Source organism: Cetorhinus maximus, chromosome 8 (assembly GCF_964194155.1).
Source record: "Cetorhinus maximus chromosome 8, sCetMax3.hap1.1, whole genome shotgun sequence".
Taxonomy (NCBI): domain Eukaryota; kingdom Metazoa; phylum Chordata; class Chondrichthyes; order Lamniformes; family Cetorhinidae; genus Cetorhinus; species Cetorhinus maximus.
The window spans coordinates 145,703,573-145,725,390 of NC_135886.1; the positions used below are offsets into that span (position 1 = coordinate 145,703,573).

At 42.5% G+C, this 21,818-nt stretch overlaps 1 protein-coding gene across 10 annotated transcripts in view; it reads left to right on the forward strand.

Annotated features, from left to right (window-relative positions):
• The window catches only part of map7d3 (MAP7 domain containing 3), a 132,652-nt gene that overhangs the window by 84,364 nt on the left and 26,470 nt on the right, over positions 1 to 21,818 (forward strand). For 4 of the 10 annotated variants that reach the window (XM_078547716.1, XM_078547720.1, XM_078547722.1 and 1 more), the window contains 3 exons: positions 3,206 to 3,357; positions 17,176 to 17,468; positions 18,322 to 18,587. In XM_078547716.1, coding sequence (XP_078403842.1) covers positions 3,206 to 3,357; positions 17,176 to 17,468; positions 18,322 to 18,587 — 711 coding nt within the window. The remainder of the gene's footprint in view (positions 1 to 3,205; positions 3,358 to 17,175; positions 17,469 to 18,321; positions 18,588 to 21,818) is intronic. The other 6 variants (XM_078547717.1, XM_078547724.1, XM_078547723.1 and 3 more) reach the window with 3 other exon arrangements.

Below are 21,818 nucleotides of genomic sequence, written 5' to 3' on the forward strand. Positions count from 1 at the left end.
ATCCTGCCTCCTCCCTGTTACAGATGCTGACTGACCTGCTGTGTATTTCCTGCATTCTCTATTTTAATTTCAGAGTTCTAGTATTTGCAGCCTTTTTGTTTCTATCAGATGAAGTTAGTTATGCAATTGATATGAAAATTGCAGAGGAAATACAGCAACATTTTTTTGAAATGTAGCATTGTACTTTGTGCTTGCTGGTGTAGTAAGTCCAAATCTCATAGTAAGTAAACCTCCTGAGATATTTGATTCCAGCATGTTTTAAGCATCACATTACATCGGTTCAAACCTTGGAATAACTGACCAACCCAAAGAGGCTGTGATTCCCTCTGTCTCTGCTGGCTGTAAGAGTCAAAATGCTACTTAAATCACAAATTTTAAAACAGCATTTTGCTGCATCTCTGATCTGACCATTTTCTCTGCCCTCTTCCTCTCCTCTCTCCCCTTTTTTCTCTCTCTCTTGCCTTTATTTTCAAATCAGACAAGGAGAGATAGCAGGTTAATATTATTATTATTAATTTTAACCCCAATATTTTGTTGAAATGATTTCATCCTCCTGGCCACCTGGTGTCCATTTTAAAGGGAGAAGCAACCTCTTAACCACAGAGCCTGACAAGTGATGCAGTGTCATCATACAAATCATTCAGAAATACATTAAACCTCCAAACTGCTCCCAGCTTTATCATTTTCACATGTTCTCCTGAGTTCCCATCACTACATGCCCTGTCAATTTATCTGCAATAGGGTAACACTTGCCAAGCTCAGAACATTGCGAATTGCTCCTTTCAACTGCGTGAGTTTTACTGCAGAAAACTTAATGTTAGCAGAAATATTCCAGAAAAACCATGAGCAGTTCTTCAGAGTTTTGGATGCTATTAATTACTCTTAGCACAGCGATATATGTCAGTATTAGAAATGAAAACAGAAAATGCTGCAAATACTCAGCAGGTCAGGCACCAGCTATGAAGAGAGAAACAGAGTTAATGTTTGAAGTCAATGATCCATCATCAGAACTAAAGCCTGATGTTACATATTGGGAGGGGGGGATGGGGTTTAATGTGAACAGCCCTGATTTCTCCTCTCATCACCCTTCTGTAAAGAGAAAGGTGTTTTGATTTTGATTTCCGCCTTGATAGGCAGTGGCATATTTCCCAACCCCTCTGTTTTGGTGTGATCCAATTTCTATTAATAATCCCACAGCAAACTCGTGATAGGGTGAATTTAGAGGGTTAGTTTATTCGTGCACAATCAAATGCAGGAGGGGCTGTCACTACTTTGCCCCCTGTTCATTCAGTACAGTAAATGAGGGATAGAGAAAGAAAGATTTACAGGGCAAAGACCACAAAACAAAGAATTAATGTTTCAGGTGAGTCCAGAATCAAAGTCCAATGGTGAATTCCTTCACACAGATCTGCTGACTGAAAGCTGATGCTGGATAATTAACTTATCCAGTAGAGATGACTTCCACAATGAGATATAGACACGCATGAATTAGTATTGTAGGCAATGGTTCAGAAGTTCCAGTAAAAACAGTACAAATTGGGGGGCAGGCATTCAAACCTGGACAGAGCCCCTTTTCTGTGCTGCTGCTTGGTAGATGGAAGATGGCAGACTGATTTGCAATACAGCAGGACAGTATAACTGGTTCTCTCAGCTAGAGGGGGGCCATGTCACATGACTCCCACTTCTTCACTTTGGCCTTTACAAAGGATGTATAGTTCTTTGCCTGGGTTCCTGATATTGTTAATGTTCCAACCATTAAGAATTTCAAAGGAAGGTTGCAGGGCTCTTTGTCCTAGCAGACTAGCAGTCTCCATTTGCCAGGCCTGGCTATTGAAATGTAGATGGCCTTTGTATAATTCACTTTGATCTCTGGAGCCCACAGGGATCATTAACATCTCTTCAGAGATAACAAGGTGCTGTGATACTACCAAAAAGCTTTTATTGTCTGAGGGCCCCACCTAGCCAGACATGGCTTCAGTGATTTTATAAGGTCATTGCCCAGTTTTAAAATTTTAGAAAGTAGCTATGAGGATATATATATGTATATATTTTTTACAAAAAGTAGAGTGTGAGGTCTTACCCTGTTCAAGTGACAAAAGGTCATCTACCTGAAACATTAACTCTGTTTCTCTCCACAGTTGCTTCCTGACCTGCTGAGTATTTCCTGTATTGTGTTTTTACTTTAGATTTCCAGCATTGATATGATTTTGCTTTTGCATTTTATTTTGCTATTAAGTCACGTTTTAGCATTTACCCAATTTGCTACGGTTTTTGAACTTTAAGTATAGCCTAAGAATTTGGATAAGTTGTTTGTTGCAAGAAATTTTATTTTATTTAGCCATGATGTGTTCCCTTGGAGATTTAACTAGGTAGATGGAAAGACATGTTTAACTGGAGAATTGGAGAAAATCTAGAAAAAGAATACAGCTTCTTTGGTGGAAAATTTGGGTCATTGCAAATGCTGGTTTTCTTTTAACGTTCTGACGAATTGTTGCAGATATTTTTTGATGTTCAGCTGCTTCTTTAATTTTCATTGATCTGAAATCTCTTCATTTGCTGCTTTTTACTGCCTACAGCATATTTTGTAAGTCATGTGTTTTGGTTTGGAATTTTTTAATCATTGTACCCACCTGGCAGCTGAATGCTCAAGCTGGCTGGAGCTTCACCATGTCTGTTGTATGGAACCCAATGCTTCTTCCATTGCACCTTTGTGTTTTTAACAGTTTAACTTCTTACAAAATGTGTTCCTCCTTTGGGATGAAGCTTGGTGTATAGATACCTTTATAGGCCTATCCATTGCTGTACTAAGGACTGCATTTTAATGGGAAAAGCAGCAGCACACAGTGCATGCTCTCGGTTGGTAGCTTCAATAACCATCCATGTATCGTGAAATCACTGCTGTGTTCACATTTCTCACTGGATTATGATGTCCTGTGGTTTAATGCTTAAATAGCTTGCTCTTTATTGATGGCACATATCATTTTGGCAATTGAAAGTTAATTATGTTAATTCAGTTTTTTTATTTAATGTTCCTTCACCTTAATTACTAACCATAGCATGGTGATGGTGTCTGTTAATCAGGTGTGGTGGTCTGCACTCTGCTTTTCGTTCATGGTCCTAACATGCACAATTTCTCTCTCTCTCTCCTTTTGTTTTCTTGCTCTGCACTTTTCTTGCTTTCCTATTTCAAATTGTAACCTTGTAGAGTCTCATCTCTGTCCTCGTTCAGCTTCAGCTAGACCTGTCAATCCCCCCGTCAACCCCCCCAACAAGCCTCTGCGTAGCCGCAGCACTGACCGACAGAACTCAATGCCTGAAGCCACAGCCAAAGACACGACATCAGTTGAGGCCGTACAGGTTAGTGGAGGAGGGGACGTTTACTCTGTTTGTTTGGAAATAATTGACTTATTTAATATCTCTCTGTTCATGTTGAGACTTTAAAGTGCCCATTATAGCTCATTAATCCTGGAGCTTCTTGGCTAAGCATTTTTTTACACCTAAGAGGGTAGATGTGCCTAGTTTAATGTTGCACCTGAGTACGAGAGTAAGCGTGTGGGGAACATAAAAACTGACTGTAAAAGTTTCTATGGGTATGTGAAGAGAAAAAGATTGGTGAAGGCACATGTAGGTCCCTTACAGTCAGAAATAGGGGAATTTATAATGGGGAACAAAGAAATGGCTGACCAACTAAATACATACTTTGGTTCTGTCTTCACAAAGGAGGACACACAACATACCAGAAATGTTGGGGAACACAGGGTTTAGTGAGAGGGAGGAACTGAAAGAAATCAGTATTAGTAGGGAAATGGTGTTGGGGAAATTGATGGGATTGATTACTTAAGGAAGTGACCCTAGAAATAGTGGATGCATTGGTGGTCATCTTCCGAGATTCTATAGACTCTGGAACAGTTCCTACAGATTGGAGGGTAGCTAATGTAACCTCACTTTTTAAAAAGGGAGGTAGAGAGAAAACAGGGAATTATAGACCAGTCAGCCTGATGTCGGTAGTGGGGAAAATTCTAGAGTCCATTATAAAAGATTTAATAGCTGAGCACTTGGAAAACAGTGGCAGAATCGGACAGAGTCAGCATGGACTTATGAAAGGGAAATCATTCTTGACAAATCTACTGGAATTTTTCGAGGATGTAACTAGTAAAGTTGATGAGGGGGAGCCAGTGGATGTGGTTTATTTGGACTTTCAGAAGGCTTTCGACAAAGTCCCACACAAGAGATTAGCATGTAAAATTAAAGCGTATGGCATTGGGGGTAATGTATTGAGATGGATAGAAAACTGGTTGGCAGACAGGAAACAAAGAGTAGGAATAAACGGGTCTTTTTCCGAATGGCAGGCAGTGACTAATGGGGTACCGCAGGGATCGGTGCTGGGACCCCAGTTATTCACAATATATATTAATGATTTAGATGAGGGAATTAAATGTAACATCTCCAAATTTGCAAATGACACAAAGCTGGGTGGGAGGGTGAGCTGTGAGGAGGATGCAGAGATGCTTCAGTATGATTTGGACAAGCTAAGTGAGTGGGCAAATGCATGGCAGATGCAGTATAATGTGGATAAATGTGAGGTTATCCAGTTTGGTAGCAAAAACAGGAAAGCAGATTATTATCTGAATGGCTATAAATTGAGAGAGGGAAATGTACAACGAGACCTGGGTGTCCTCGTACACCAGTCGCTGAAGGTAAGCATGCAGGTGCAGCAGTTGGTAAAGAAGGCAAATGGTATGTTGGCCTTCATAGCAAGAGGATTCGAGTACAGGAGCAGGGATGTCTTGCTGCAATTATACAGGGCCTTGGTGAAACTACACCTGGAATATTGTGTGCAGTTTTGGTCTCCTTATCTGAGGAAGGATGTTGATGCTATAGAGAGAGTGCAGCAAAGGTTTACCAGACTGATTCCTGGGATGGCGGGACTAACATATAAGGAGAGATTGAGTCTTTTATGATTATATTCACTGGAGTTCAGAAGAATGAAGGGGGATCTCATAGAAACCTATAAAATTCTAACAGGACTAGACAGAGTAGATGCAGGAAGCATGTTCCCAATGGTGAGGGAGTCCAGAACCAGGGGTCACAGTCTGAGGATACGGGGTAGACCATTTAGGACTGAGATGAGGAGAAATTTCTTCACCCAGAGAGTGGTGAGCCTGTGGAATTCGTTACCACAGAAAGTAGTTGAGGCCAAAACATTGTATGTTTTCAAGAGGAGTTAGATATAACTCTTGGGGTGAAAGGTATCGCAGGATATGGGGAGAAAGCGGGAGCTGGCTATTGAGTTGGATGATCAGCCATGATCATAATGCATGGCAGAGCAGGCTCGAAGGGCCAAATGGCATACTCCTATTTTCTATGAAAGATCACTCCCCCAACAGTGCTGCACTCCCTCGAGTATTGCTCTGAAGTGTTAGCCTGGATTATGGAGTGAAACTTGATCCCACCACTTTCTGATTCAGAGGTGAGATTGCTGCCACTGAGCCGCAGCTGACATCTAATTAATCACAAAGGTTGCATTTTGTTCCAAATATCTTTCTGTCAATTTCAATCGGGGTAAGTAGAACATTTATTGAAATAAAAAGAATATAAGCACAGGCAGGACTGGAGATATTAATTATTTTACTGATTAAATTTTAATTAATTAAATGCTTTAAAGATGGCAGAGCAGATGATGTGTGGCAGTTGCAGAATGTGGGCGCTGACGGACACAAGTGTGATCCAGAGCAAACACGTCTGCAGTAAGTGCCTGCGTCTTGAGGAGCTTCAGCTCAGAGCCATTGAGCCGGTGGCCGAGTGCAGATACTGAGGCACATCAGGGAGGGGGGAGAATTACTTTGTTCCAGGAGACGGTTGCACCCTTTAGGATTAGGATATGGTCATCTGATTTGGTCAGTGATCGTGGACAGGAGGGTGTGACTGCGAGTGAGCCAGGTATGGGGATCCAGAAGGTAGAAATGGAGGAGCCTCAGCCTTCACAATTGCCGAACAGGTTCAAGGTTCTTGCATCCTGTATGGATGAAAGTGGTCGCTGCAGGGTGGATAAGCGAACTGACCATGGCACCATGATACAGGAAGCCTTTCAAGCAGGGGTGGTGGGGTGGGGGTGGGAGTTAATAGGAATGTAGTGGTAGTAGGGGGCAGTATAGCCAGGGGAATAGACACAGTTCTTTGCAGCCAAGAACAAGAGTCCAGACGGCTGTGTTGCCTGCCCAGTGCTACGGTTCAGGGCATCTGCTCTGGGCTGGAGAGGAACCTGCAGTGGGAGGGGGAGGATCCAGAGGCCATGGTCCTTGTAGATAGCAACAACATAGATAGGACTATGAAAGAGGTTCTGCTGAGGCTATATGAACAACTCTGGGCTAAATTTTAAAGCAGAATCTCAAAAATAACAATCTCTAAATTATTATCTGAGCCACAAGCAAATTGGCGTAGGATAAAATTAAAAAATTAAATGCGTGGCTCAAAGATTGGTGTAGGAGAAGTGGGTTTCAATTCATGGAGCACTAACACCAGTACTGGGGAAAGTGGGAGCTGTACTGTTGAGACAGTCTTCATCTGAACCGTGCTGAGACCAGTGTTCTGGCGAATTGTATAACAAGGGCGATAGAAAGGGCTTTAAACTAAATAGTGGGGGTGAAGGACTAAGTAAGGGAAGGTGTGATAAATTAGAGAGAGAGGACAAGGCATGAGAGTAAAGTAGCAAGGAATTGATAACCTGAGTGTAGCAGGAAGCGACAGAGCATATGAACTTGAGTCCACCAAACAGATAAGGCTAGAGGTTGTGAAAATAAAAAGACAAAATTAAAGACACTTATCTGAATACACACTGCATTTTCAACAAGGTAGATGAATTGACAGCATAAATGGAAGTAAACAGGTATGAACTATTTGTCATTACGGAGATGTGGCTACAGGGTGACCAAGGCTGGTAACTGAATGTTCAAGGTTATTCGACGTTTAGGAAGGATGGGCAAAAAGGAGGTGAGGCAGCACTGTTAATAAAGGATGAGATCAGTACATTAGTGAGAGAGGATCTTAGATCAGAAATCAAGATGTAGAATCAGTTTGAGTAGAACTAAGCAATAGCAAGCGACAGCAGACATTGGTAGGAGTTGTTTATCGGCCACTAAACAGTAGTTGTAATGTAGGGCACAGTATAAATAAGGAAATTAGAGGTGCATGTAACAAGGGTAATGCAATAATCATGGGAAACTTGACCTACATGTAGACTGGGTAAACCTAATTAGCACTAATGCTGTGGAGGGCAAATTCTTGGAATGTGTGCAAGATGGTTTTTTAGAACAGTATGTTGAACCAACCAGAGAGCAGGTAATTTTGCATCTAGAATTGTGAATGAGAAAGGACTAATTAATAATCTCATTGTAAAGGAGCCTCTTGGGATGAATGACCATAATATGATAGAATTTTACATTGGGCAGAATATTGCCGCCAGCATGCGGGGGTGGGCCCAACATGGCCACATGTAAAATGATGCAAGATAACTATGGGCATGCATCCCGACGTCATCGCGCGTCATTTCAGTATTGCATTCGGCGGGCGTGTGCTGGAGGCGGCTGTGTGCCCACCGAACTGTCAACAGCCTATTAAGGCCATTAAGAAAGCAATTGACCTTATTAACAATGCTGCCTGTCCAGCCTTGAGGTTGGCGGGCAGGTGAAGAGCCCACGCGCCCTTAGCGGGATGAGGTTTCCTGAAGGTTTTATAAAATTAATAAATTTTTGTTAACTTCACAATCATGTCCCAGCTTCCCAGTTCATGTAACACTGCCACATGAGGGGACATGTTTAAATAATACTTAACTTTTTTTAAAAATGTTTTATTATCTACTTAATCTCCCTGAGGCAGCTCTGTGCCTCAGGGAGATTGCTGCACTCTTTCGTGCACATGCGCGAAAGAGTGCAGGCCCCCGACTCTCCCTCCTCCCCCGCCTGCACAGGTAGCGCTGAGCGCTGCTGGGCGGGCCTTAATTGGCCCACCTACATAAAATGGCAGCACGCAGCCGATCACAGGCGGCGATCGGCTCCGCGCCCACTTCCGCCCAACCTGCCGCTGTAGTTGAATCCAAAACTAGGGTCTTGAATCTAAACAAAGGAAACTATAAAAGTATGAGAAGCAGGTTGGCTGAGGTAGATTGGGAAACTACATTAAAAGGTATGACATTAGACAAGCAATTGGCATAGGATTGAACAGATTAGAGAATTAAACATGTGGGCCAAGACAAGCAGAGTGGGACAGGAAGGGGCAGAGTTTAACAAAAAATGTACATCAGTGAATAAGGTCATTGCAGGGAATGAAAGTATAAAAATAAAAATGCACGGAACATCGGCAGCAACATAGAAGAATTAGTTGCACAAATTGAGGTGAATGATTTGGATCTAATTGCCATTACAGAAACATGGTTACAAGGTGATTCCAGAGTATACAATATTTCGGAAACAGAAATGGCAAAGGTGGTGGCGTAGCAGTTGTAGTAAAGGATGACATAAGGATATCAGTGAGAAATGATCTAGCCTCTGACGATCGTGAAGTAGAATATGGGTGGAGATTAGGAATAGCAAGAGTCAGAAAACACTTATGGGAGTAGTTTATAGGCCCTCTAACAATATTTAAACTGTTGGGCAGAGCATTAAACAAGAACTTATTGCAGCCTGTAACAAAAGAAATGTAATAATTGTGGGGTACTTTAATCTTCTTATTGACTAGAGCAATCAAATTAGCAAGAATGGTTGAGAAGATGCGTTTTTGTTTTTGTGACAGTTTCTTGTAGCAGTACATAGCTTTATCCTTAATTGGATCCACTATCTCAGATCTAGTATTCTGTAATGAAGCAGGGTTAATTAGTAATGTCATGGTAAAGATCCACTGGTAAATAGTGATCATAATACCATTCAATAGATTAAAAGGTAATGGAGGTAAGTGAGCTGTTGGAAACATTTGAAGAAACAATTTAAAATGTTCAACAAGAATGCATTCCATTGGAAAACAAACTCAGCATGAAGGACCCATCTGTGGCTCACTCAGGAAGTTAACAAGGGGAATAACAAGGGGAAGAAGACACTGGTGGGAGTAGTATATAGGCCCCCCAACAGTAGCTATACTGTAGGACAGAATAAATCAGGAGATATTGAGGGCATGTAAAAAAGGCAGTACATTAATCGTGGGTGACTTTAATCTTCATGTAGATTGGGAAAGTCAAATTGGCAGAGGTAGCCACGAGCAGGAATTCATAGTGTATTCGGGACAGTTTACTAGAACAATTTGTTGTGGATCCAGCCAGGGATCAGGTTATTTTGGATCTGGTAATGTGTAATGAGGCAGGTTTAATAAATGATCTCAATAAAAGACCCCCTAGGAAACAGTGACCATAACATGGTGGAATTTAGCATTCAGTTTGAGAGTGAGAAACTTGGGTCAGAAACAAATGTGCTAAACTTAAATAACGGTAATTACAATGGAATGAGGGCAAAGTTGGCTGGAGTGAACTGGGAAAGCAGTTTAGCAGAAAAAACAGTTGATGAACAATGGCAGACATTTAAGAAAACAGTTCGTGACTCAAACAAATATATCCCAGTGAGGAAGAAGGATTGTAGGAAAGGGATAAACCAACCATGGTTAACCAAGGAAGTTAAAGATAGTATCAAATTGAAAGAAAAAAACATACAATGTGGCAAAGCTTAGTGGTAAGCCAGAGGATTGGAAAAGTTTTAAAAACTAACAAAAGATGACCAAAAAAATGGAGAAAATAAACTTTGAGGACAAACTAGCAAGTAATATAAAAACGGACAGTAAGAGCTTCTTTAAATATATAAAAAGGAAGAGAGAGACCAAAGTCAATATAGGCCCCTTAGAGAATGAGGCTGGGGAAATAATAATGGGGAACCAGGAAATGGCAGAGGAGTTGAATAAATACTTTGCATCAGTCTTCACAGTAAAAGACACTAATAGCATTCCAAAAATACTAAATAATCAAGGGGCAAAAGGGGGAAGGAAACAAATACAATAACTATCACTAGAGAAAAAGTACTAGGGAAACTAATGGGGCTAAAGGCCGATAAGTCCCCTGGACCTGATGGGTTGCATCCTAGGATATTAAAGGAAGTAGCTACAGAGATAGTGGATGTACTGGTAGTAATCTTCCAAGAATCCTTAGATTCTGGAAAAGTCCCAGAGGATTAGAGAGCGGCCAATGTAACACCCTTATTCAGAAAGGGAGGGAGACAAAAAAGCAGGTAACTGTAGGTCAGTTAGCTTAACATCCATCATTGGGAAAATGTTAGAGTCTATTATAAAAGGATGTAATAGAGCATTTAGAAATGCATAATATAATCAGGCAGTCATTATGGCTTCATGAAGGGGAAATCATGCCTGACAAATTTATTAAAATTCTTTGAGGAGGTAACAAGCAGAATGAATAAAGGGGAACCAGTAGATGTAATATATTTGGATTTTCAAAAGGCGTTCGATAAGGTACCACACATAAGGCTACTCAATAAGATAAGAGCCCATGGTGTTGGGAGTAGTATATTAATATGGATAGAGGATTGGATAACTAACTTGGAATATTGCGTGCAATTCTGGTTGCCACATTACCAGAAGGATATGGAGGCGTTGGAGAGGGTGCAGAGGAGGCTTACCAGGATGCTGCCTGGTCTGGAGGTTATTAGCTATGAGGAGAGGTTGGAGAAACTCGGATTGTTCTCACTAGAGCGACGGAGATTGAGGGGCGACTTGATAGAAGTTTACAAAATTATGGGTGGCATGGACAGAGTAGATAGTCAGAAGCTTTTTCCCAGGGTGGAAGAGTCAATTACTAGGGGACATAGATTTAAAGTGAGAGGAGAAAACTATAGAGGAGATGTGTGGGGCAAGTTTTTTACGCAGAGGGTAGTGAGTGTCTGGAATTCGCTGCCAGAGGAGGTGGTGGAAGCAGGTACGATAGTGGTGTTTAAGAGGCAGCTTGACAAATACATGAATAGGATGGGAATAGAGGGATACGGACCCCGGAAGCGCAAAATGTTTTAGTTTGACAGGCATTATGATCGGCGCAGGCTTGGAGGGCCTAAGGGCCTGTTCCTGTGCTGTACTTTTCTTTGTTCTAATAGACAGAGAGTTGGATAAGGGGGGCATTTTCAGGATGGCAACCTATAACTAGTGGAGTGCCACAGGGATCAGTGCAGGGTCCACAATTATTTACAATATATATTAATGACTTGGATGAGGGAAGTGAATGTACGGTCGCCAAGTTTGCAGATGACAAAAATAGGTGGGAAGGCAAGTGGTGAGGATGACACAGAGTCTACAGAGGGATATAGACAGGTTAAGTGAGTGGGCAAAAACTTGGCAAATGGAATATAATATGGAAAAAAGTGAGGTTCTGCACTTTGGCAGGAAGAATAGAGGAGCTGAATATTATTTAAATGGAGAAAGACTGAAGAAATTTGCAGCACAGAGGGATTTGGGGATCCTCGTGCATGAATCACAAAAAGCTAGTATACAAGTTCAGCAGGTAATAGGTAAGGCAAATGGAATGTTGGCCTTTATTTCAAAGGGAATGGAGTATAAAAATAGGGAAGTCTTGCTAAAACTATACAAGGCAGTAGTTAGACCACTCCTAGAATACTGTGAACAGTTCTGGTCCCCTTATCTAAGGAAAGATATACTGGCATTGGAGGCAGTCCAGAGAAGGTTCACTTGGTTGACCCTGGCATGGAGGGATTTTCTTATGAGGAGAGGTTGAGTAGGCTGGGCCTGTGCTCATTGGAGTTTAGAAGAATGAGAGGCGACATTATTGAAACATATAAGATTCTTAGGGGGCTTGACAGGGTAGATGCTGAGAGGTTGTTTCCCCTTGTGGGAGAGTTTAGGACCAGAGGGCATAATCTCAGAGTAAGGGGGCACCCATTTAAAACAGATGAGGAGGAATTTCTTCTCTGAGGATAGTCAATCTGTGGAAATCTTTACAGCAGAGGGCTGTAGAGGCTGGGTCATTCAGTATATTCAAGGCTGAGATAGACAGTAAGGGAATCAAGGGTTATGGGGGAAAAAGCAGAAAGTGGAGTTGAGGATTGTCAGATCAGCCATGATCTCATTGAATGGTAGGGCAAACTCAATGGACCGAAAGCCCTACTTCTGCTCTTACGTCTTGTGGTCTTAAGGATAGTATTAGATCAAAAGAAGAGGCTTACAATATTGCAAAATACAGTAGCAAGACTGAGGATTGGGAGTGCTTTAGAAACCAGCAGGGGACCACCAAAATGTTCATAAAAAGGGAAAAAATAGAATGAGTAAACTAGCCAAAAATATAAAAATTGTAGATTGTTAGCATATTTGAGTACAGGAGTAAAGAAATCTTGCTACAGTTGTACAGGCCTTGGTGACACCACACCTGGAGTATTATGTACAGTTTTGGTCTCCTTACCCAAGAAGGAAACATTTGCCATAGAGAGAGTGCAACAGAGGTTCACCTGACTGATTCCTGGGATGGCAGGATCACCCTAAGAGGAGAGACTGAGGGGACTGGGCCTATATTCTCTGGAGTTTAGAAGAATGAGAGGGGACCTCATTGAAGCATGCAGGGCTTGACAGGGTAGATGCAAGAAGGACGTTTATCCTGGCTGGTGAGCCTAAAGCCAGGGTACACAGTCTCAGAATGAGGGGCAGACCATTTAAGACTGTGATGAAGAGGAATTTCTTCACTTAAGAGGGCTGAAGAGGCTCAGTAATTGAGTATAATCAAGACAGAGATTGAGTTGATCAAGGGACAAGACATAGGAGCAGAAGTAGGCTATTCGTCTCATGGCTGATCTGATCATCCTCAACTCCACTTTCCTGCCTTTTCCCCATAACCCTCAATCCCCTTACTGATTAAAAATCTGTCCATCTCAGCCTTGAATATACTTAATGACCCAGCCTCTACAGCCCTCTATTGTAAAGAATTCCACAGATCGACTACCCTCTGAGAGAAGAAATTCCACCTCATCTCTGTTTTAAATGAGTGCCCCCTTACTCTGAGATTATGCCTTCTGGTCCTAGACTCTCCCACAAGGGGAAACAACCTCTCAGCATCTACCCTGTCAAGCCCCCTAAGAATCTTATATGTTTCAATAAGGCCACCTCTCATTCTTCTAAACTCCAATGAGTACAGGTCCAACCTACTCAACCTCTCCTCATAAGAAAATCCCTCCATCTCCAGGATCAACCAACTGAACCTTCTCTGGACTGCCTCCAATGCCAGTATACCTTTCCTTGGATAAGGGGACCAAAACTGTTCTCAGTATTCTGGGTGTGATCTAACTAGTGCCTTGTATATTTTTAGCAAGACTTCCCTATTTTTATACTCCATTCCCTTTGAAACAAAGGCCAACATTCCATTTGCCTTCCTCATTACCTGCTGAACTTGTATACTAGCTTTTTGTGATTCATGCATGAGGACCCCCAAATCACTCTGTGCTGCAGCTTTCTTCAGTCTTTCTCCATTTAAATAATATTCAGCTCCTCTATTCTTCCTGCCAAAGTGCATAACTCCACACCTTCCCACATTATATTCCATCTGCCAAGTTTTTGCCCACTCACTTTAACCTGTCTGTATCCTGCTGTAGACTCTGTGTCATCCTCACCACTTGCCTTCCCACCTATTTTGTAAGGGGATAGTGTAGCAAAATGGCTTTGAGGTAGAAGATCAGCCATGGTCTAGTTGAATGGTGGAGCAGACTTGACGGGCAGAATGGCCCCCTGCTCCTATTTCCTATATTCCTATCCAGACAATAGTGTCACTGAGTGCAGTGGCATAATGATTACCTTACTGGACTAGTAATCCAGGGGCGTAGTCTTAATAATTCTGAGACATGCATTGGAATCTCACTAGGGCAGCCAGGGAATTCAGTCAACTAAATTCATTTGGAATTTAAAAATAAAAACTAGTATTGTCAAGCATGAATGACCAGATTGTCATAGAGGTGATAAAAGTAATGGACAAGGGAATGTCTATGGATGTTATTTATATAGACTTCCAGAAGGCATTTGATAAAGTTCCCCATGGGAGACAGCTAAAGCTGAAGCCCATGGAATTGAAGGCACATTACTAACCTGGTTAGGAAATTACCTGAGCAGCTGAAGACCGAGAATAGGGATAATGGCCAGGCACTCAAATTGGCAGAATGTGACTCGTGGTTTCCCCCAAGCTGGATCTCAGCTGTTCACCATATTTATTAACAACTCAGATGATGGAATAGAAAGTCAATATCTAAGTTTGCCGATGGCACACAGATATAGACAGCCCTGTAAGCTGTGTAGATGGAAGTATAAAATTACAAAAAGATATTAATAGATTAAGTGAATGGGCTAAACTGACAAATGGATTCAGTGTAGGCAAATGTGAGGTCCCTAAAAACCATAGAATAGAGTAACTTTCTCAATGGTGAAAAGCTGGAACTTGGACGTCCACGTACAGAGATCGTTATAGATCATTAAAATGTCATGAACAGGTGCAGAAAATAATCAAGAAGGTTAATTGAGTGCTGGCCTTTATATCTAAAGGACTAGAATATACGGGGACATGCGTTATGCTTCAACTATAAAAGACCCTGGTTAGACCACACCTGGAGTTGTTACTGTGAGCAGCTCTGAGCCCATTGTAAAAGTTTGGAACTCTCTTTTGCATATGGCAACTGATGCCAGATGAATTTTTAATTTTAAATCTGAGATTATATAGATTTTTGTTATCCAGAAGTATTCAGGGGCATGGGACAAAGGCAGACATGTGAAGTTAGGTCACAGATCCCCGATGATCTCATTCAATGGCAGAACAAGTTGGAAGGCCGATATGGCTTCCTCTTGTTCCTATGTAAAAGTCCACCTGACTCACTGATGTGTTTTAGGGAAGGAATTCTGCCATTCTTCCCTAATTCCAGAACCACACCAATGTTGTTCACTGTTAACTGAAATGGCTCAGCAAACCACTCAGACATACCAAGCTGCTAGACGTGCAGCAACTCAAGAATGCAGCTCTCCGCAACCTTCTCGAGGCCATTAGGGATGGGCAGTAAATGCTGGCCTTGCCAATGTTGCTCACGTCCCATGAATAAAAACAAAATTCCCATTAAAGCTTTACCTTGTAAGTCCTGTGAATACGCAATAGCCATTTGATTAGGCAGTTTTCCTGCAGTAAGTAGTGTTAGTCAAAATGCAGTGTAACAGCTGTAGATGATGTGTGCATTGCTCATTCCCCCTCTGGTGGGAAATAGAAAAGCGTAGCTGTGGACTGTATATTGGAGAGCAGACAGTCCCTTCACTGATCCTGTATCAATGTTGGTTTTAGTGGAGAGTTTGTGCTGTCAACAGTTTCTTAGCGTCTCCCACAACCAACGGCAACCCCATAGTAAACGTGTGCAGTTGTGCAAGAGGGGTACACATTAGGCCATGGCACTGCTTACACCCATATGTCCAATATACAAGTAGTTTTAACCACAGTCAGAGACTGGACATGCTTCAAAGTGATGGGTGCATTAGTTGTCATTTTGTAATGTCCTCTAAAGGTCTGAAGTTGAGTGTTTGGGCAGGCTTGTTCCAATTTACAGTGGGAGATTCTGGCAGTTAACGTTAAGGCAACATTTGCCAAGTGCAGCATCAAGGAGCCCTAGCAAAACTGGAGTCAAGGAGAAGTGGGGGGGTGGCTGTACACTTGTTGGAGTCATACCTAGCACAAAGGAAGATGGTTGTGGAAGTCAGTCATCTCAGACCGGGACATCACTGCAGTAGCATCCTAGGCCCAACCATCTTCAGCTGCTTCATCAATGACCTTCCCTACATCAGTGGGTCAGAAGTGGGAATGTTCGCTGATGATTGGACAATGTTTAGCACCACTTGCAACTCCTCAGACACTGAAGCAGTCCATGTCCAAATGCAGTAAGACCTGGACACATTCAGGCTTGGGTTAACAAGTGGCGAATAACGTTCGCACCACACAAGTGCCAGGCAATGACCATCTCCAACAAAAGAGAATCCAACCATCAGCCCTTGACATTCAGTGGCATTACCATCGCAGAATCTCCCACTGTCAACATCCTGGTGGTTACCATTGACCAGAAACTGAACTGGACTAGCCATATAAATACTGTGACTACAAGAGCAGGTCAGAGGCTCGAAATCCTGCGGCGAGTAACACACATCCTGACTCCCAAACCCTGTCCGTCATTTACAAGGCACAAGTCAGGATTGTGATGGGATATCCCCCACTTGCCTGGATGAGTGTGGCTCCAACATCACTCAAAGTTTGACACCATCCAGGACAAAGCAGCCTGCTTGATTGGCACCCCATCCACAAACATTCACTCCCTCCACCACCGACGCACAGTAGCAGAGTGTGTACCATCTACAAGATGCATCAAGGCTCCTTGGACATCACCTTCCAAACCCACGACCACTACTATCTTGAAGGACAAGGGCAGCAGATAGATGGGAACACCACCACCTGGAAGTTCCCCTTCAAGTCACTCACTATCCTGACTTGGAAATATATCGCTGTTCCTTCACTGTCACTGGGTCAAAATCCTGGAACTCCCTTCCTAACAGCACTGTGGGTGTACCTACACCACATGGACTGCAGCGGTTCAAGAAGGCAGCTCACCACCGCCTTCTCAAGGACAACTAGGGATGGGCAATAAATGCTGGTCCAGCCAATGACGACCACATCCTGTGAAAGAATTTTAAAAATGTCTGTCCAGAGACATTGAGATGGCTGGTGATGGAAATGGGATGTACTAGGTTTATTGTAGAGAGTGGCTATCTGAGCTTGTGGAAAAATACATTTTATGTGCCAGGAGAGCCTAGATTGCATCTGAAGAGTGTATAATATCCAACCAGAGCTTGACTGATGGTCAATGATATAATCTGAAATGGAATGCAGAATTTACTTCAGTAGACAGCTTGTATCCTGACCATAGAATTGATACGTAATGAATGAGTACCAATTAGGTGGTAAAGTATCATGTACATAGGACTTTTAATGGAATAGGTGGCTAATTTGACAATGTAGGCTTAGAAAAAAAAATGTTGTTTCAATGGATATGATCTTGGTGGTTGTTGTGACAGGGGATGGGACAGTTGAATGAGGGAGTGATGATTGTCTTATTTGGTTTGTATGAACAGAAAGAAATTAAGGAAAAACGTCCTTCATCTCCCTCTTCAACAAGCCGAAGGCGCTCACCCTCACCAAATTTGGCAAAGAGACCCTCATGGCCTGCAAGCACAGGCACTCCGAGATCCTCATCGCCAGCCACAGGGGCTAGAAGACCATCACCATCGGCCACAGCCACTCAGAGACCCTCATCACCAGCCACAGTGACTAAGAGACCGCCATCTCCATCGAGCACAGGGGCTAAGAGACCTCCATCGCCATCAAGCACAGCGACAAAGAGATCAACATCACCTTCAACAGTCAAGTAATGCTATAGATATTTAAAAATGATTAAATTTAATTTATAAACCATTGTTTTCTTCTGAATGTGACACTTCTACTGGTATTTCTTCCACTTCTAAAATCACCCCTTCTAATCTTCTCTGCCCCTTAAGCAACTCCTCCCACTCTGCTCCCACCTTTATTGGAGATAGAGTTTGTGACAACAGCCTGGTGCTCAGTTTTTCCATCAAAACCAGTTTTCTGATCTCCATGATTTTTGAGTGTAGGTGCAGAAGTTGTTTAATTCCCCCTGGGGTTTAACTAACCAAGCCAGTCTCTGCTCCCTAATGTGCTGTTTTTGCTGAAACTCAGCCGATTTAGCAGATGAAGTTTACAAGGTGTGACATACTTAGAGATTAACCATCTGCAGGCCAGTGGGCTTAGAAGATTGCAATCATGTAATGCCACTTAGATTTAGAATACTGGATATTGGTCAGTGACTGCTTAATACTCAGTTGCTACTCAGCACCGAGTCGCAAGGGGGATTGATGTTAAAGTCTATGCCGTGTCTCCTTGCATAGAATGAAATTCAATAGAACTTGGACCAAAATCATCCTATTGCATCTCTAAGTGTTCAGTGTTGTTTCCTGGCTTTTCCATTTTTAGGAAGGAAGGTGCTGCTCGATTTTGTAGTTCAGATGCTGGTTTTGGTTCTACTGAGTTAGAAAGTGTTGTAAATAATAGAAAAAGGGAAAATAAACCAAACTAATCATTTTTGAGAACAGTTTCCCAATGCTGAATTGTAATTGTTTTTTTTAAACAATGACATTGTTCCCTGAAACTGCTCGATTTAAGCTTTCAGATCTTAACGGATTGTGATTTTATTTGAATATTAGATCAAGTCCAAAGAACCGCCCACCTTCTCCCAGCAGATTCAAGCAGCACCCTCCATCCCCCCCATCCGTCCAAAAGCCTCTGCCCATCCACCGACTCCCAGGTGCTTCCACTACTGTGAATGCCACCAAAAAGAAGATTGAGAAGGAGGGAAAGCCAAAACCAAAACCAGAAGTTGCGGGTCCGGAACACGAAATCGGGCAGATGTCGGAAAAAGAGCCCTCGACAACAACATTGAGCAAAACCAAAGATTCTGAGCAGAAACCAGGTATGGCCTGATCATGTGGGCACCAAGGGGAATAATAATATCTTCTAGATAATAATTACTTGGTGAATGCCCAAGTAGTAACAGCAACCTGCATTTATTTGTTCAATGTATAAGACATCCCAAGCTGCTTCACATGAGCATTATTAAACAAACTTTGACACCAGCCACATAAGGTGATATCAGGACAGGTGACCAAAACTTTGATCAAAAAGGTAGGTTTCAAGGAGGAGAGATAGATAGAGGGGAGCGAGGGATAGGGAGAGAATTCCAGGCTTAAGGCCTTAGGCAGCTGAAAGCATGGCCATTAATGCAAAGGAAATGGGGGACATTCAAGAGAGGTGTATGTGCAAGAATGTGTAGAGGGAAACCTGGTCAGGGTCAGCTGAGAAAACATTTGAAAAAAAATGGCTTGGATTCTGCATTGCTGCCTTGTCCATTCTGAAACCCCTTTTAAACCCTATTTACACTGCCAAATTCACTTTTAATGGTGTCTCCATTAGATTCACTCTTGCACAGCTTCTCTGAGTAAAGGGCAGTACCCTGACTTGGACAATGGACTATTGTTTCTTTGTTGTTGTTGAGTCCATATCCAGGATTTGCTCCCTACCACCATGGTGAGGTCATCACCACCAGGGGGACTGCAGTGGTTCGGGGAGAAGGCCCACTACCTTCTCCAGACCTATCACCCCCATCCCAAGAACAGTTTATTGTGAAGGTTGGTAAACGTGTGACTGATGAACATGAGGTGACCAGCCTTGAGGTGTAGATCAATTAGATAGCTATGGAATGATAATGTAGCTGGGAACAGCAAACGTGTACACGATGAAAGATCATTGACAAAGGGAGAAGTGAAAGAATTTGCCATTATTCATATTTCACTGAGAGTTTCCACTCGCCCCAAGTTACTGCAGATCAGTAATGGGACTTTGCTTTGTGTGAATTCTGGCACCCTGTTTGCAAGGGATAGTGCTAGGAACCAGGATAATTCTGTGGTTTAAGATTCAAGTTCTGAGGAGCTGAATTTGAGCTGGAGGAGCTTGTCTTTAAAATGATGAGAGACATTGGAGATGTAAGGAGGGTATTTGATGAGGATGTTGAGCTTGACATCAGAATCCAGCAATTTGAAATAGACAGGTGTTAAGTGAGTTATAATTGGCCCACATTGAAGGTTTGGAACCAATTCCCAACCATGGTGCTCCAGACTCTTCCAAACAGCAGTCAAGTAAATGAGAGTCTGAAGGCCTGAGAATAGTTGTAGACTGGGGCGATGACGCATTGTGGGGTCATTATCCTCGCGGAACCGCAGAGTTTCATACCCATGTGCAGATGTACAAATAATTTGGACATCTTGTAACTAGATTTTAGAGTTCAAGGAGTGTTTATACAAAACTCTTCTCCACAGATGAAATTGGGATAATTCCTTGCTGTGGTAGACTGTACAACAGGATCAGACAAATGGGCCAAACAGATTATACCTGTCTCATGCATTCTTGTGTTAGCAACAAAACACAGAAATTGAAGTTTCAAAGTCTCAGAGTTTCTTAGTGTCATCACAAAGTTGTTGCCAGCTGAAGGTTTAATAAAGAAATATAAAGCACCTATCAGTATCAGGAAATACTGGACCTGCCAAAGAATGACAGTAACATCAAATTGAAAAGTATGTTGACTACCAATGGAAAGATATGTCATTTAAGCTTTCTGCCAGAGTGTCAGTTACTTGGAGGCTGGAGATGAAGTAGGTCAAGTTGTGTAATGCCCCACGTTATATTTTTAAACTGTTTCCACTAGAGCATTAAGCTGCTGGCAGGCTAGAGCTGCTCTGAGCCATGGGTTTTGTAGGTGTTAACCCTTCTATTGCCTGCAGCAGTGAATACTTCTCAGACTTTCCTGAACTAGGTTTTACACTACCTAAACTGACACAGATATAGGAAGATGAGAAGTAACTGCAGGAAGTGTGTTTTTTATAGCTCATGATTTTAATGGCCCTGCCCTGTCTGGCTGTGTATATAGCCCAAGCTGTGTTCTGGAATCCATCTTTCACTGCTGAAATCATCTCCATGTGGGACCTTTTACAGTCAAAACCCAATGGAGCTCAAAATAACATACAACAGGCAATTAATACATTTGACTTGATACACCATCAGACAATAATGCCATTTTGTGTGATGCAATTTCCTTTATTTTTGTCCACCTTTTGGATTTGGGTTAAAACTGTGTTTCTCAAATCGCTACAAAATTACAATAAACTAATGATGGGTGCCAATGCTGCTTTCTTTATCTACCACACGTACTGTGCACTGTTGTGAAGTTTAGCGTTTGTTTAATCTTAATTCCTCAATTGTCAATCTACATCTACAAATGGGATATGAACTCATCTGTAAACACATTAAACCTGATCACACAATCAGTTGGCAAGCTTGGAGACATGTCAGTCATTCTGGACCAGCGGATCTTCTGAGCAGCAGTTTATCACGTCGCTCGAAAATTCCCCTGACCCGAGGCTACTGCACATTTCTTCCAGGACCTTTGAGCCCGGCTTCCACAGAAACGTGCAGCGCAGTGCCCTTTGGGGTAAGACATGACATGCCCCCTTTTTATGGCACTAGGTGCCGCATGATAAGTTTACAGCCAGAAAGTGAGAGAGAAACGGCGTGGTCATTTACAGGGAGCGAGTGTGAGAGAAACAGTGTGGTCATTTACAGGGTGAGAGTGTGAGAGAAACAGTGTGGTCATTTACAGGGTGAGAGTGTGAGAGAAACAGCGTGGTCATTTACAGGGTGAGAGTGTGAGAGAAACAGCGTGGTCATTTACAGGGAGCGAGTGTGAGAGAAACAGTGTGGTCATTTACAGGGTGTGTGTGTGAGAGAAACAGCGTGGTCATTTACAGGGAGCGAGTGTGAGAGAAACAGTGTGGTTATTTACAGGGAGCGAGTGTGAGAGAAACAGTGTGGTTATTTACAGGGAGCGAGTGTGAGAGAAACAGCGTGGTCATTTACAGGGAGCGAGTGTGAGAGAAACAGTGTGGTTATTTACAGGGAGCGAGTGTGAGAGAAACAGCGTGGTTATTTACAGGGTGAGAGTGTGAGAGAAACAGCATGGTCATTTACAGGGAGCGAGTGTGAGAGAAACAGCATGGTCATTTACAGGGTGAGAGTGTGAGAGAAACAGCGTGGTCATTTACAGGGAGCGAGTGTGAGAGAAACAGCGTGGTTATTTACAGGGTGAGAGTGT